The 17522-nt window shown below is 39.2% G+C and overlaps 2 protein-coding genes across 2 annotated transcripts; both read left to right on the top strand.

The window, feature by feature from the left end:
* The first annotated feature begins 1085 nt into the window (after positions 1-1085).
* Positions 1086-11048, top strand: LOC134800508 (uncharacterized). Its single transcript, XM_063772978.1, has 9 exons — positions 1086-1525; positions 2405-2656; positions 3278-3437; positions 3825-3925; positions 4714-4895; positions 5942-6030; positions 7050-7113; positions 8272-8418; positions 9553-11048. The coding sequence occupies exons 1-9, from the start codon at positions 1231-1233 to the stop codon at positions 11041-11043; spliced, it is 2781 nt and encodes a 926-aa protein (XP_063629048.1). The 5' UTR covers positions 1086-1230; the 3' UTR covers positions 11044-11048.
* A 1212-nt stretch (positions 11049-12260) lies between these two features.
* On the top strand, positions 12261-17387 carry LOC134800507 (cytochrome c oxidase subunit 4 isoform 1, mitochondrial-like). Its single transcript, XM_063772977.1, has 6 exons — positions 12261-12415; positions 13778-13862; positions 14359-14472; positions 15755-15947; positions 16308-16454; positions 17293-17387. Exons 2-5 carry the CDS (start codon positions 13779-13781, stop codon positions 16439-16441), a joined length of 525 nt encoding a protein of 174 aa, XP_063629047.1. The 5' UTR covers positions 12261-12415; position 13778; the 3' UTR covers positions 16442-16454; positions 17293-17387.
* The last annotated feature ends 135 nt before the right edge of the window (positions 17388-17522 follow it).

Here is a 17522-nt window from a genome sequence, read left to right as displayed (position 1 = left end):
GCATGAAGGCACGAGATTGAAAAGCTTGATTATATAAATAGTTGCGCGTTGGTGTCTTTTCCACTGGACCGCGGCGCCACGTGATAAGTCATATTCATTATAGTTAACTAAACCCTTTCGAAATGAATATTATAGTTGATTTGGGAGCCCATACATGTAAATTACAGTTTGGTATACGAAATCTTAATTCAACCATTACAGTCGACGAGTAGAAAAATATATCATCCAAATCCAAACCAAGGACTTCCAATAATAAAGTTTGCCGCCTCTAAATTCTGCAGCTAATGGAATCGTAGCGTTAAGAGATAGACCACTGGTCTAATTATAACATTTATAGGACCATTGCATTGGAGTACGTTGCTTTTCACTTTACTGTGTACCTCAACTGATGGTCAATGTTTCAAACCCCATAAATTTTGTCAGTAAAATGACAGAAACACAACTTAAGTAAGTTTTTTTTTTAATTAGCCTGGTTAAGTGTCCCACTGCTGGGCAAAGGCCTCTCCTCGCTTCCTCCACTCAACCCTGTCTTTTGTAGTTTCCCGCCAATCCGGAAAAAATGCGTCCAAGTCGTCCCGTCTCCTTTTCGGTCTGCCTGCACTCCGGCCAGCACCATCTATGGTGTTCCGTGGGTCCCACTCCGTAACCATTTTGGCCCACCTTTCACGGAGCATGCGGCAGACATGTCCAGCCCAGTCCCACTTAAGCTTAGCGGTCTTGACACCTACATCTACAACTCTAGTTCTGGAGCGCAGTTCCGTGTTTCTCATTCTATCAGTTAATAAATTATAGTAAGTATAAAATTAAAATTTTATAACTCTGGCGTAGAATAAAAATAAATAAAAAGCCTTTTATTTCATGCAAGTATCAAAAGTTAAGTACACAGTTTTGGGAAACGTAAGATAAAAAGAAAATAATTAGTATATATTTAGTGGTGGATTATTAATTATTTAGTTTTAGGTTTATTTTTACGCACGAACCCCTCCTCATATGAAGGTGAAGGCCTTCAACGTAGAATTGTTTTATTAAGTTCCATTGAAATAATAGTCAAGTCACCAATGTCGAAATATTTTATTCTTTAGCTACCTACCTACTACTTCTTGTTATAACACTAGCACAGTTACAACATGTCGAAATAAATACCAAATCACACTTTAAAATAATATCATAAATAGTTTACTGATAACGCTTACACAGTTCCCTCGAAAACGTTTGGTTTCCGGTATTCACATGGTTACCTTTATTTTCTGGACAGTTTTATGTTGTTTACACTCAATCCAGGGCCTTATTGAACTACCCCAGGACATTATAGCAGCAGGATTGTTAAAAGGCGTATCAAGTCAAATATTCGCTCCAAACGAGTCAAAACTACAGGAGTTTGCTGTCATATTTAATCACTACGTGAATCTGACTGTGAGAGAGAAGGGGAGCAGAGAAGTATTGAGTAGACTAGCGACTGGGTGGACTAACTCTACTGGAGATGACGAAAGCGATGACTTGTATGGATCGCTAGCATGGGAAACTGGTAAGAGGCGTTCGTACGCCATAGTCCGAGTAGATTTTTGATGCATATCTGGCAATCTTATATATTTTTAGGGTTCCATAGTCAACTGGGAACCGTTATATGTTCGATCGGTTGATCCGTGTAATTCTTCTTCTTTTTTTTCGTGTTTCATTTTGTATATTTTTACTGAGGTGTGCCAATAAAGAGTATTCTATTTATCTATCTATCTACTGTAACTTAGTGTCATGTATTTACTTGTCGTCATGTTGTATCTCTTTTTTGTATTAGTTGTGTAAACTGTGTGTAATTTATTTTTCGGTTTATTTTATGTTTCTTTCCTTTATTTTCTTTTTTTTTGTCTGTTATCTTCCGCGATTATTTCTCACTTGATTGTCTCATCAGAAGATCAACGCTGTAAGTCGTCAGCAACATGCTGAGATGGGGCCATTTCGTGACACTTTTTAGTTTTCACTATGTTTTTTCTATGTATAGGTTTTACCTTAATATGAATACGTAGTCAAAGATTGTAATCTTTTTTTTTGTGTAATCGTATTCATATTAAGGTACCTTTCGGATCTTCAGATGTCAATTTTTATGATGATTAGAGCAAATTTTCCGTCGGATGTACCGTCTTTGAACTACAAGCAAAACACCTACTGAAAAAGAACAAAAAATTTTCTACAATTTCTGGAATGGAGCAAACTCGAATTACACTAATTTAGAACCAAATGAAGATATTAAAATGATTTCCACCTTGCTGAGAAGTAATTCCTCAAAACGCTTTTTTTGGAAGTAGATAATTTGATTGGCCTAGAAAGGTCAGAGCGCGTAACAATATTCTTCTGTCATCTCCACTTCTTGAGCGTGGCTATAGTGTCTAATACGCAATTTTTTCCTCAGCCTTAGATGATGCATTGGCCGAAGAAAATATAACAGTAGACAACAACAAACTACTCAACGGTAAAATCGTGGAATATCTCGAAACGTATGCTAGTAACCCCGAGAATGTTAAAGCGTTAGCCCATTTATACCTGCAAAGACTGGATTGGGACACGAAGCCGAACTTAACAAGACTTGATGACAATGATTTGAATACTAACGATACTGACGCTGCTGGTAGTGGAACAGCCATTGAAGAGAATCCATTTTGGAGTAAGAGCTTATTTTCTTGACGGATCCGAATTTTAGCGATGGCTGTAAATCGCTTTGGTACACATTTTGTACTCTGGAAAGTCAGCTTTGTCAGTCCGCTCCTTTGTGCCTAGATTTTTGAAATTGGATGCCTCTTTCTACTTACAAAGCTTGTTGGTTTGTCTCGTTTGTTTGGTTTGATTGCTGGTTTGGTTTTTTTTGTGGTGAAATATCCGGAATTTAACGGAATAATCCACTTGCAGTAAAAATTATTCAAATATAGTGAGTGAGGCTATTGACCTCCTAAGTCCCTGCGTACAATTATTTGTACATATTCCAAAATCTATTTTAACGGGACCCTATTACTAAGACTCCGCTGTCCGTCCGTCCGTCTGTCACCAGGCTCTATCTCATGAACCGTGATAGCTAGGCAGTTGAAATTTTCACAGATGATGTATTTCTGTTTCCGCTATAACAACAAATACTAAAAAGTACGGAACCCTCGGTGGGCGAGTCCGACTCGCACTTGTCCGGTTTTTATTGTGTAACTAAGGGTTCCAATTTCAAAAACAAATCAATTGTTTCTGGGTCTCAGGAGGTCAAAACCTTGACCTTTAAATAACTACTAATATAATCCGACAGATCCAGATGACACTCCGACCCGGCGGATCTTCAGGGGAAAGACAGTCAAGATCAAAAACTATCCGTTCATAGTGAGCGTTCACATTTTGAACGTGTTCTACTGTGCCGGTTCCATCATTAAAGACGACCTCGTCATCACCGCTGCCTCATGTTTGCAGCTGTAAGTATTAGTATGTTTATTTCTATAGTAACACATAAAAACATTATAAAAACTCAAAAATTGCGCGTTTTACCAGAGCTAAGACCTAGATCGATTTTTCGCCTCCGAAAACCCCCATATAATGATATCGAATGTTTCCGAGATAGATCCCCGTAGGCCGCGGACTGGACGCACGCGGCGCGCGGCGCGGGGAGCGGCCAAACAGTCAACAGTAAGCAGGTACCTACGTACGAACTACGAGGGGAGGGTCCAAAAGTTCGCGGAATGTTGGGGCTATCCCTAAAATGGGGATGAGCATAGGACTATTTGGGAACTCATTAAAAGTATATACCAATTATCAGCCTAATGACCTTTACCATATTTTAGCGATCGACCCGTCTGTTTCAGCGCCCACAACAATCGCTTCTACCGCGAGAACCCCAGCTTCATCGCCATCCGCGCCGGATCTAACTACTTCTTCTTAGGCGGCGAGATTATCCCTGTCATACGTAAGTCGCTAATATTTTAGACAATTTTCAATCGTGGCTGAATGCCGAAGTGTGCCTTCGATACCTAACCTGTCGAGAAATGACAATATGGCGGACGATTGTTTGAAATGTCACGGTATTTAATAATTATTTCGCTTAACATTTAGTTTTTTCTTCGCAAGTGTGATGAAAAACATTTCACTCCGGCCTGCGGCTGTCGTGAATTATATAGACCTCGTTTACAAAATCTCGCTTAAGATCGGTTTTCCTAGGATAGCGGTGCCGTCATATAGCGACCGTCTCCATACTAAATAATACAGCTAAATATGGATGTCGTAGTAATTGTATGGAGACGGCCGCTATATGATGGCACCGCTATCCTATAGTTCGTTTTTTTTAGCATTAGAAAGAACTTGAAAGAAGGTAAGCGATCTTGACATGTCTTTTAATTGAAAAACGCTTTTGAAAAATCAATAACTATTACTGATGAAAGCAGAAGAATACAAATGATCGTATTAGATTCATAATTTTTACATATTTGCCGTGACTTATTTTTAAAACGTGTTTTTCAATAAAAAGACACATCAAGATTGTTTACCTTATTTCTAATGCTAAAAAAAACGAACTATAGGAAACCAGAGCATTGCCCCCCTCGTTGCAAAATGTACAGCCCACTCCACACTCGTCGGCGAATCGCGGCGCGAAGCCGCGAACGCGAGTGTGGAGTCGAGATCGCAGATCAGCGAAATCGACTCCACACTCGCGTTTAAGTGCTGTCACAAATTTCAATATGTACCCTCCCTGTACAGGAGTGTACTTCCATCCCTCATACGATCCTAAAACCCTGCACGGTAACCTAGCTGTCATGCAGCTCCAAAGGGTCCTCAGATTCAGGCATAAGAACGTGAAGAAGATCGAGATTGACCGAGCTGCGTCCGCTTTGCCCGAAAACACGCCGCCCATTACTATTCTTGGGTGGGGCGCTACAGGGGTAAGTCTTTGGCATTAGAAAAAAAAGCTGGCTAAGACCATGTTCGGCTTAGTCTCCGGTAGTAATCCGACCGTCACAATCGGGGGATATTAGTAAGCATTAATATTCAATTTACCAAAAAATGGTTGTTGAAAACACCTATTCGTTTTGATATTAGATCTATCCAAAACCACCCTACATGATAGGGTTACAGCGAAAAATGTTATCAGCATCAACTGAGCTATATCAACCACCTTGGATTCTTGGATCACCCGAAGATCTAAAATTCAATTGCAGAAAGAAACTGACGAACAGTTTTGAATTATTTACGGTTAGTTTCACTAGACTTATGTCTTCAACCGGGATATGAACCGTGATTACCTTTTGTATACTTACCTAGTTTATCTACTTCACTGTGAGGACCCGAACCGAGGATGATGACGAGGATATACCTTTTGTATTGTTTTCCATACTTGTAACTGCGTCGAAATATTGGGATCTGGAAAACAATACTTACTACTTACTTACTTACTGCCGTGGCGCAGCGACCCGATCTTGGCATCTGACACTAAGGAACGCCATACTTCTCCGTCTAGCGCCGTTTCTAACCACCAAACCAGGAACCAGGAAATCGAAGATCTGGTGGCCGAGCCCAACATAGTAGGAGAAACGAAAGCCTCAAGACTCCGATGGCTCGGGTACGTGGTCCGTATGGGTGAAGATCGAGCGGTTTGGAAGCGTACCTACTCGGGCCGTCCGGATGGTCGACGACCGGTTGGGCGTCCTAGGAATCGCTGGAGCGATGAGGTCGTGAAAGATCTGAACGAGCTCGGGGCCGTCGATTGGAGCTGAAAAACAATACAAAAGGTAATCACGGGACCATATTCCAGTCGATATACCTAACCTAAGTCTAGTGAAAATAGTGAAACTGACCTTACCTCGCTCCATTGCCCTTAAAGTTACTGTTACCCGCATTTTTATGAAACTCATTTTAAGCGACCACGTCATATCGCCAAGCCATCTAATGGCATCGCACAAATCGCACAATTGTTTGATTATTTCTACAGGAGAGCAATGTACAATATCATAGAAAAAAGTTACATGCGGCTAGTCTGGACTACTACGATAGAGAGTCGTGCAGGGAAGTATACGGAAAGTAAGTAAACATTATTCAACACATACTATACATAATCATTATGTATACGACCTTCAAACCTTTAAGAAAATAAAACTTTAAGGCAGACAACGACCGTACTTACAATCCCTCTGGTGAAGCGCGTGTCCTAAGGTGCAAATATGAACCCTTTTCTATAAAAATAGTTATTTGTACAACAAGAGATCAAAGTTTGATATTTCTTCGAGTGCTTATTTTGAGTCCCGTGCAAGCGAAAGATTCTATAATAATAAAGCGTAGCGAGTGAATCTAATTTAGAATCTTGAGCGTAGTAAGGGATTCAAAAGCGCACGAGATGTAAATAACTTTAATCTCGTGTAGTACACAAAATTTTTCACCCTAAGCAGTGAGAACATACCTAGAGGGACAGAGATAATAGAACCCAAGTATATCGAACTTGTATTAGACCCCGCATGTTGAAATGACATTTGACTATAAAGGTCACTTGAATGTCATTTTGTCTCACTCAGTGAGCAAAATCGCATTTTGCTCACTGAGTGAGACACTCATTGAGCAAAATGCGATTTTGCTCACTGAGTGAGACAAAATGATTCAGTGAGCAAAATCGCATTTTGCTCACTGTTTTTAAGAAGCAAAGTACCCTTGTTCGAGCTGCTGAGGTGAAAAATACTTTCATTATGTTTCTGTACAATAGAGAGTTTACGACTACTACCACGTTCCATTTTGATACCAGATTTGGGTTCCGATTCCATTCCATGACAATTCCATGAGATTCCAAATATTCCGTCATTGGTCAGCAGACGTACGTAGACTTATAGCCCGCTCCACACTCGTGCGCGAATCGCGGCGCGAAGCCGCGAACGCGAGTGTGGAGTCGATTTCGCAGATCTGAGAACTCGACTCACACTCGCGTGCGCGGCTTCGCGCCGCGATTCGCGCACGAATGTAGAGGGGGCTTATGTAGTGATAGTAGAGCGATTGTATGTTTCTCTGACTTAAAGGAAGGTGCCCAAATTATAATAAACTTAAAATTATTTCAGGAAGTACGTAACTAGAACAAATTTCTGCGCCGGTTTCATATCAAGAGGCGAAGGTGCATGCAATGTAAGTCCAATACTAGTCTGTTCCGACATGGTTCCACGCGCAACATAGATGGTAGGATCACAGAATAAATAGTACTACCGTACAGAAAGGAAACTTCCTACAGAACCGAAGTTTGACAGCGGTCTAGGGTCGAATCATGCTGTCCGTTTGTAATGTATGGCACTATCCCTTTCGGCTATTTACTATATAAGGGGTTGTGGAAAAATCGATAGAACTGTGACACCTATTGTGAGATCCCAATCTCACAATGGCAATGACTAGTGAAACTCATTATGGCATGAGTTATGGAAATTGCCCACAACTATAAAAACTGAACATTAGGTACTACATTCAACACGGGGCGAGGGAGATTTCCATAACTCATGCCATAATGAGTTTCACTAGTCATTGCCGTCCGTCCGTCGGAGCATGGTATAATAATATACTCCGCCTGGTACTCTATTCCGAGATTCGCGTATGACCTAACTGACACGGGCCTACGTCATCATGCTGTTTACAGGTTCTCAAACTTTAAAATGTGGGAGAATTTTAACCAACGGTGAAAATTATTTTAACGGCATTAATTTTAAGTTATTCATGTAGAAACATAGTAAAATAAAACAAATCTAATGTATTAAATTAAACTTTATTTATCTATACAAGACAAACGTTTAAAAAACTAATTCACAGTTACACATTAATTACCAAGCTTACGACGTGAAAAGTTTGGAAAACACTGCCACTGCTGACACTGAGCGAGAAGGAAATAACAATTAACACGCGTTCGACAAGGATGACGGTCAGGGCATGAAGTTATCTAGATCCGAATTGTCAAATGTGACAGCGCTATCCTGTGTTGCCAGTAATGTAAACAGAACTACCCGAACGTCTGAAATTTCTTTCGTGAATCGGAAGATATTGCTAACGAATAATTAAAAATGACGTGTTATTGTAAAATTTAAGATAAAATACATTATAAATGAAAATTATAAAGAAATATTTTAACTTATTAACCATAGCTATAATGTACCCATGTAACATGTTATGTTGAAATAAAGTGGCAATGTTATTGTGACGTAGGCCCGTGTCACTCTGGGAATAGAAGACCATGTTTTATTAGACCATGCGTCGGAGTTATTAAACAATCAAACTAAGCCTTCATACTCCTTTTTTCTCCAGCAAGACGTAGGCGACCCGGCCGTCACGGGTATGTACCTGGTGGGCGTCACCAGCTTTGGCTCTCCGATTTGCGGACGACCTGACACGCCCACAGTGTTCACCAAGGTCGGGTTCTATGCCGACTGGATTCAAGCCCTCATGGATCAGGTAACTGCACTCCTGTCAACTTAGATGCTTGAGTTTGCATATAGAGAACTGGAAATCCCCAGTTTCAGTAGGTACTAAACCAGTACAGGGATCTCTCCCTATATGCCCGCTTGCTTACGCGGTTAAGCGTACGACCAGTGAGCAAGACAGTGTTTTGAATCAGCTCGCACGGATTTATCAATCAACATACAAAACGCGGACTATACGAAAACTTTTTGATTTTTGAAGTGAAAACTTCTTTTTCACCTCAGCAGCACGAACAAGGGTACTTTGCTTCTTAAAAACAGTGAGCAAAATGCGATTTTGCTCACTGAGTCATTTTGTCTCACTCAGTGAGCAAAATGCGATTTTGCTCACTGAGTGAGACAAAATGACATTCAAGTGACCTTTATAGTCAAATGTCATTTCAACATGCGGGGTCTAATACAAGTTCGATATACTTGGGTTCTATTATCTCTGTCCCTCTAGGTATGTTCTCACTGCTTAGGGTGAAAAATTTTGTGTACTACACGAGATCAAAGTTATTTACATCTCGTGCGCTTTTGAATCCCTTACTACGCTCAAGATTCTAAATTATAGAATCTTTCGCTTGCACGGGACTCAAAATAAGCACTCGAAGGAATATCAAACTTTGATCTCTTGTTGTACAAATAACTATAGCGGCGCTGTGCACTTTTTGAGGTGGGGAAAAAATGTTAAACTCGAGACAGCATAAGGCGTAAGGCGTAAGGCGTAACCCTCTCTTTCTACCGCGCGGCGAAAATGTATGCCTGAGCCTGCTGTTTCGTTTTGGCGGCGCAGGGCGCTTGCGTGACGTCACGTGTGACGAACAATGTCATTGTGTTTGATTTAAATGCCACCTAGTGAGTTTCCCTCAAACTGGTATTAATCTAACTCTAGTACTCACAGTGATGTGCTTAGGGGTTTCAAGTTTCGTCGCATTCGAGGAAATAACGCTAGATGGCGTTAACCTCAATTATACATAGTGCTGCAGACATTTTGCACTAGATGGCGCTGTTATTAATATTTTGAGTTACAATGTCGTTGAGTTTTCACTTCTGCCGGCACTTCCGGAGTGCAACGCGTTGTTTTTTTTATGGTTTCCCATGATAACCCTCTCTGGTTACATTTCAGGAGAAAATTCGAATCAGTCGCAGTACTACAACAGAACGACCCTTTAGAATATTGGATAAAAAAATCATTCTATACGGGCTCGGCGAGGAAACAGCACCAATCCCCTTACAACGTGAAGGGACAAATACCGAGCCAGCCCAAGACACTGCACACATAGATGAACACCTTGAAATAGTGCTGAATGAACTTAAAAAGCTTGGAATGCAAAGCAAAGAGAGTGCGGATCTAATTCGAAACATACAACCTGGAACTCCCCAAAAACAAGAGATAAGTTTACCAGAGGAAGAACAAGACCCCGAAATAAAATACATTGAACCTGGTACCGAAAATAATCCAGTAGGAGTACATCAAATTATTGATTCTTATCGGACTCAAGAAGAAGAAACCGGTAATGCATTAAGAGAAGAAGATCAACACAATGAAGATCCTGAAACCAAAGAGGAAGAAGAAGCCAAGAATACATCTCTAGAAGAAACGAATGTGTACAGAAGTGACGTTGATTCTGATGGTATAACTATGAATCCAGTAGATCGCGCAACCAAAGTAATTGATTTTGAACCAAAACCAACAGAGTCAAGAGAAATTCAGATAGAGAACGTTAGAGTGACAGAACCACCGGATAATCATTTCAATATGGATTCTGAATCTGATTTCCCTGAGAACGCTGGTTCAGCAAAAAAATCAATGACTGATAATATTGGTCCCGTAGAATCCATATCAAGAGAAACAGGTGTTACTTTAATCAAAAAACAACTTCCAGTAGTTAAAAACGACGATTCTGTTTTAAGAAAAAAACATCGTAATCCTACTACTGTAGTCAATTTTCAGATCGGAAATAAACAAATGCCACAAACAAATAACCACACTGTGCATAAGGGTTACGTCCCTCCAAATCCTCCAAATATTCTTGGGAATCCACATCCTATTGACTTGGAATATGATGGTACAAATAATTTGCCTAAATATCAGGAATATCATGAAGCTACTCAAAATGAAAATAATAAACAAGTGCAAAATCCAGAAGTTGATAAAAATTTTGGTATTGACAAAATAATTTGGAAAGAAAATCGTGAACCTACTACCGATAAAGAAGAAATAGGTCATGTTGAACTTGCAAATGATATTTCAGACGATATTGTAAAACATGAAATCCAAAAATTAATAGAACAGCTGGAAATAAGCAGTGAGTTAAACTCACAAACCGACGTCTACAAGTCTACTGATCATAGTCCGTTACGCAATAATCTGAAAAATACAGATACTCGTAAAATTAAAGATTCAGACACCATACTAACTTTCCTTTATTTGACAGATGTTGAGGAGAAAATCCATCGACGAGCGAAATCAGACACAAGTGACGAAGGATTGAGTATAGATCCAAAACCGTTTAAAAAACAAATTAACGACAGTAATCAATTAATAGGGAAAAGTGAAATATACACAATTTTTGCGAACGTCATGAACACTGTAATTAATAAAACATTGGAGTAAAATTTACTGCATTTTTATCGCCCTTGACGGAAAGGAGTCTATCCTTTCGCCTGTCACTTCTGCTAGCTTGCTGCTAAAGCCCCCCATTCACACTCCTACCGTGTAGGCCGCCTCGTAGTCCGTCTCGTTTGGTAGGATTGTGTATGGGCTTAGAGGATATAACCAACGGAGACGCCATGTCTAAAATTTTCGGTACAAAATAGTCTGCCGTTTTTTGCGGGGGAGGGGCACATCAAATGTATAGGTACGTCATTTTATTTTATTCATTTTAGGGATACCAAACAGCTATACAATACAGTGTTACATTTAGTAGTAGAATTAAAATTAACTTAATGCATAACCAACGACATTATCCACGGATTACAACAAAATTATGCAATGGTTGGCACAAAAAAGGGAAACTGATAATTATTTGATGTACATTGTAGGTACCTACTTATTTAAACAGGTCAAAATTATGTGCTAAGTTAGTGACGTCATGCCTTATAAATATAACAAATATGTAATGAAAAAGTTTGCTTAGATTAGATGCAGATACAAAGCTTTAACTTAAACTAAATTAAACTTAAACTAAATTAACTAAACCTAAATTTCACTTAGGAGTTTTAAAGGAATCTAAGATAGCATGTCTGATAAACGTCAGTCCATACATATGGTTGACATGTGGTTGACCATTGGCCGCCTATTTTCGACAGAGGGGAACGCCTGTTAATGGCGGCTCCATTGTTAATTACTCCGAGTGTATGGGGGTTGCGGACTACGAGCCGTCCTACAAACGGCTAAACGGTAGGACGGCTCGTAGGCGGCCTACACGGTAGGAGTGTGAATGGGGGGCTTAAAAGGGACATGGAAACAACGCGTAAGGCCCCTGTACATATTGGGCCAGCGTGGGCCAGTCCGGGGGACGCATTTATGCGTTTAGAGGGAGCAAGTGATGTTGCTATCTCATTCTACCGCATGGGTGCGTCCCTGAGACTGGCCTGCGTTGGCCCAATATGTACAGGGGCCTTTAAAGCCCATTCGTGAACCCTCTCGCGCTCTACATTCGCGATTGCACAAACAGTTATTTTGCTTGCCATTATTTGTTTTCTCGGTGTTGTGTATTTTTTGGTTCTCAACTTCGCACTATCAAGTGCTGAGAAAAATCGCTATAGATATATTTTTGAAATATTGTACTGTTTCAATGTTATTTTATTTCATTTTAAACATAAAATGCTGCTCTTCTCCTTTGTCAAAGTCAAACCAGCCAAACAAAAGTGCGTGGAACGAATCGCTACTACTTCGCTAAATATCCGTCAGATGTCACTGGAATTTTTCAGTCATATTGGGTGGTGATAAAATATTTCACGTGAAAAGAAACTAAATTTTCCAGGTAATATTTCCAAGTTATTTCATCTATTTTCTTTTGTTATGTGATGTGTGTTTATTTATGATAGTTTGAAAGTAATATATCGTTTCAAACAGGTAAGTACATGACTAAAATTGACATTCGAAAAGTGCCGATTGGAATTTGGAATTTCATTTAATTCTTGCAATTAGTGATGTTCTCTTGTCTTTAAGATTAATAAAACAAGTATTTTAGTGATTGCGTAAGTTTTGGTGTACATTTAAGTAATCCTGAATGGAGTTTTCTCAACATTTCCCGTTATGTAACCATGCTATCGATTGTCATAACGTAACCTTATCATTTGGTAAATAATTATCTATAACCTATTTAATTGGTGTGCTAATCCATCCGTATTGGAAATAAAAATCTATTTGAAACCTTAATATAACTTAACTTCATATTGCAAAGTTTCTACCATCATATTTTATTTTAGTATTTTCCTTATTTGTAGTATAGTATTACATCTTAGGTAATTATTTATCAAGTAACTTTTTAAAAAATAAGGATAAATTCCTCTTAAATAATATAATATACTAACATGCATTGTTTGTGCAAATAGCTCAATAATAAAATTACAACTAGACTATGTCCCGTTTCAAGTATAAAGCTAGAGAGAAACATTTAATAGTTTGCGTGATTACTGTTTCTTTACCTAAGTTTTTGTCTTCAACAACTACATATTTAAAAAACCTGCAAATATTCAGTCGGAATACTTATAAAGTAAGCTGGCAAAATGTCCTTCAACTCACATTGTCTTATGTTATGATTTCTTATGATGGTTTATCTTTTTGTACATATTTTCTATAATTAAAGCTTCGGTAACTGGGTAAATTATGCCATATTATCAGGAACTTGCTTAATAAACCAATTAAATAATGCCAAATTAATGTTGGGTGTCAAAGTTAGAAATTTTTCTAGTATTCAAATGAAATTTCATTTGAAATCGTGTAAAACCTGACCTTTCATACAAATAGTAATGCTGCGTGGCATCGCTAGTCAATAATGGGTCACAATCAAAACTTCTAAAATTTATTTTAAACTAATAAGGTAAAATTTTCCTAAATAAATAGTACTAAATACAGTTGGTACAGTTGGTTGGTGGTTAATACCTTGGCTAAGAAATATACAATTCAGGTTGCTCTGGGTCCTACACTAGGCTCAGCCTATCTTGTATCTAGGAATAATAATTGATACAAAAAGCCTATAAGAGAAACTACTAAACATTTTAATTATTAGTAGGTATAAATGTAAGTAACCTTGTTAACTTCAAATGTTGTGACTAGTTAAAAACACTTGTATGTACCTATTGCCACCGTTAAACATTTTAATCATTTGTTATATTTCCAGTATGGCTAACTACCTGATGCGCCGAGCGCTGCTAGATGCAGTCCGCGTTCCCGCTGGCACCCGTGCCATGAGTGAGCTGTCCAAGGTAATTATCATTATCTTATTGGAAGTTAGTACCAGCCTGTCAAAGTTAAATAGTGGCTTTACAAGCAATTTAACACTTGAAGAAGAAGTAAAAACTTCTTCTCATTCAAATCTTCCTCGCGTTATCGCGGCATTTTGCCACGGCTCATGGGAGCCTGGGGTCTTTGACAACTAATCCCAAGAATTGACGTAGGCACTAGTTTTTACCAAAGCGACTGCCATCTGACCTTATTGGGATTAGTCATGTTTGCTCACGATGTTTTCCTTCACCGAAAAGCAACTGGTAAATATAAAATAATATTTCGTACATAAGTTACGAAAAACTCATTGGTAAGAGCCGGGGTTTGAACCCGCGACCTCCAGATTGAAAGTCGCACGCTCTTACCGCTAGGCCACCAGCGCTTTCTTCTCATTCAAATGACATCCTAATAATTACATCCTAATGTAATACATTAAAAAGAAATTGCTAATGATATTACAACTTGATGTGTTGTTAGATCGGCAGCCGCGAGTGGGTGGGCTACGGCTTCAACGGACAACCCAACTACGTGGACAGGCCCGACTTCCCCCTGCCCGCCGTCCGCTTCCGCCCCGACACCCCAGACATCAAGGTATGTGGTTGCTCCCTCGGAAAGGAAGAGGCAAATCTTAAAGCCCGAAAAAGGAAACAGTTGACCTGAAAGCTCCTGACCAGTCATGGAGCCCTGCTAGAAAGAGATGCAGTAGGTATAAAATCCATAAGTCGCTCCAGTCCAACTACTAGGCTTGTGCCTGCTCGGTCACTACAGAGAGCGCTCCGCTCTCGGTCAATCGGTCAAACGAACTAGTTCGGTCTTTTAGTTCCTTTAGTTCAGTTCGGTCGTTGAGAGCCGGGAATGAATAGGAGTCGATTTTTCATTGGTTTCTTTCCAATCTTTGGTAACTGAATACAATTCAACTTGTACGATACGATGTGTCGGTATTTAACATTAAAACACCTTAACATAATTAAAAAATGTGAAATATGTCGAAATATATTTGATTTTCCTTCATATTTTACGGGCTTAGGAGTGTCACGTCGTTCTTTCATCTCGTTCACACTCGTGCCAGCGACATTGACAACCGTTTCGTTCCGTCTATTTTACGTTTCACTCAGTCAAGCGCTCTCGAATCCCACTGAACTAAAGGACCTAAAGACCGATTAAGAGCGCGCAAAAAGATTTAGTTCCTTTCGGTCCTTGATGGGATTTCATTCTTAATAGTTCTTAGTTCAGGACCGACTCAAGCCTACCAACTACTCGAAGATTCAAAGGAAGATTTTGTAGTAATCAAATCAATGGTTCCATGCGATCTTGACTAAACCAACAATCATTGCCTTCTTTTAATGAGTCTTCAGATACGGTTACTTAATTGGGAGTATTACTGCAATGTTCTGCCGCCAGAGTGCAGCACTAATTTGTTTAGTAAACCATAGTGTAACTTATACATACTAGGCCTTTTTGACAAGTTTTCACTACTCAAAATAGGTTTGCACCAAGGCGGTTTGTTTACAGGTGGCCTACCACGAAACGCGAAAATCAAAATTTCTTTATCTATCGATTGAATAAGCAAGAGTGATAGAGAGGCAGAAACCGAATTTTCAATTGTCGTGTTTCACGGTAGGCCATGTGATTGACCTAGTGACGAATGATGTGACATTGATGATGACAATGAGGTTTGTTTACTGTATGTGCTAATGGTGCCACCTACACAGAGCTTTGCCTAATGTTACCTATTCAGCGGGCAGAGGTTCTACGATCAATGCCACGCCCACTTTCTGTCAGCTTTGACGATTATGATTATCCAGTGGACTTTTACCAACCCAATCACCAATAAGCTTTGTCTAATAAAAATCTAACTAAATATTCAAAACAGGTCCTCCGCGAAAAGGAAAAGGCTGACTGGAAGAAGCTGACGCTAGAAGAAAAGAAAGCTTTATACCGCGCGTCCTTCTGCCAGACCTTTGCTGAGTTCAAGGCTCCCACGGGGGAGTGGAAGGGAGTTGTCGGATGGGGTCTTATCCTGGCTTCTCTGTCTGTCTGGATCTACATGGGCATGAAACTGTTCGGTAAATAGAATTTAGCACACTTTTAGCAACAGTTAAATAAAAAGATGTTTGATGAGTGTAGATCAGCACATTTCTTTCTGATTTAGAGTCTAAGACGAGTTTATGGGCGTCAGAACCCATATAACTTTTCGTAACTCAAAATCTGTGATTTAAAAAAACCCTGACATTATTGTATAACAGTGATTGTAATGCGTTAAAATCTAAGAACCATGTTGACGGGTAAACCTTTTGATTAAAAACGACCATCCTTAAATCTATTCATCAGTTATGTTAAACTTATAATTCATAATATAACATTACAATTTTTTCCTCAAATACAACATCACATATTCCCAAACTAAATTTCCCATATCCTTACAGTGTACAGCCCGCTGCCCGACTCCTTCAGCGAAGAGAAACAGAAGGCGCAGCTGAAGCGCATGCTGGACATGAAGGTGAACCCCGTGGACGGTCTCGCCTCCAAGTGGGACTACGAGAACAACCGCTGGAAGTAAACTGACACTCGAGGTAATACATTATTCACTCATATGCCAGCTGCAGTCAATATTAACCTTTGGTATGCTTAAGAGCAGATCTGCTTGGCTAAAAAATTACTGTATTCCCGTTGCCAGGGAGGTCTTGGGATTATACTGAGCAACTTTTACTATGGGACCAACCCCGAAATCGTGAAAAATCGTTTGTGTATCAAAGCGAAAGGAGGCTATTTTGAAGACAATTAATTTTTGTTGCATAAAAAGACTAGTTTTAATTTTTAGGGTTCCGTACCTAAAAAGGAAAAACGGAACCCTTATAGGATCACTCGTGCTTCTGTCTGTCTGTCTGTCCGTCTGTCACAGCCTATTTTCTCGGAAACTACTGGACCAATTAAGTTGAAATTAAATACACATATGTAAATTAGTGACCCAAAGACGGACTTGTAACGTAAATAAATGAATTTTAAACATGGGGGCCACTTTTGAGGGGCAAATGAGAAAATTTTAAAATAAAGTTATTTAAACTATATCGTGTTATATGTCTCATTTTGAGAATTTCAAATATATTTTTTTTATAATTTTAAAATATATAGGTTAGAAGTTATTTAAGAAAATAGCCAAAAAATGACCAGTCCCGGTTTTTTTTTTAATAAATACACAAAATAGTTCTTTACCTATAAGTGCAGTCAAGCGTGAGTCGGACTTAATGTACGGAACCCTTGGAACGCGAGTCCGACTCGCACTTGGCCTAACTTACTTTGTGTTAGTTCTTAGTTAGTTAGTTAGGTACTTAATAAAATAATTAGAAAAAACGTCAACGTATTTTTAGGCCACCCTTAGTGCTTATGATAATTTTGCTATTTCTGTTTCAGTTGGGTTGGTGCTATGGTCCGGCTTGGGTAGAGTAGACAAATGTATAATAAGAACTATCTCTGTAAGATAATAAATTGTGATTCCAATCATACAACTCTTTCATTTATCAATACTACAAGGCTATATAGCCTTGTTAAATCAAATGGTATAATTTTGTACAAAATGGCCCCTACGGCTCGATTCGGGAAATGAATTAGAGATTCACTAGATATGAAATAGCAAAGATATG

The sequence above is a fragment of the Cydia splendana genome, chromosome 20 (assembly GCF_910591565.1).
Source record: "Cydia splendana chromosome 20, ilCydSple1.2, whole genome shotgun sequence".
Lineage (NCBI taxonomy): Eukaryota > Metazoa > Arthropoda > Insecta > Lepidoptera > Tortricidae > Cydia > Cydia splendana.
This window is presented reverse-complemented; position numbering and strand designations above follow the sequence as displayed.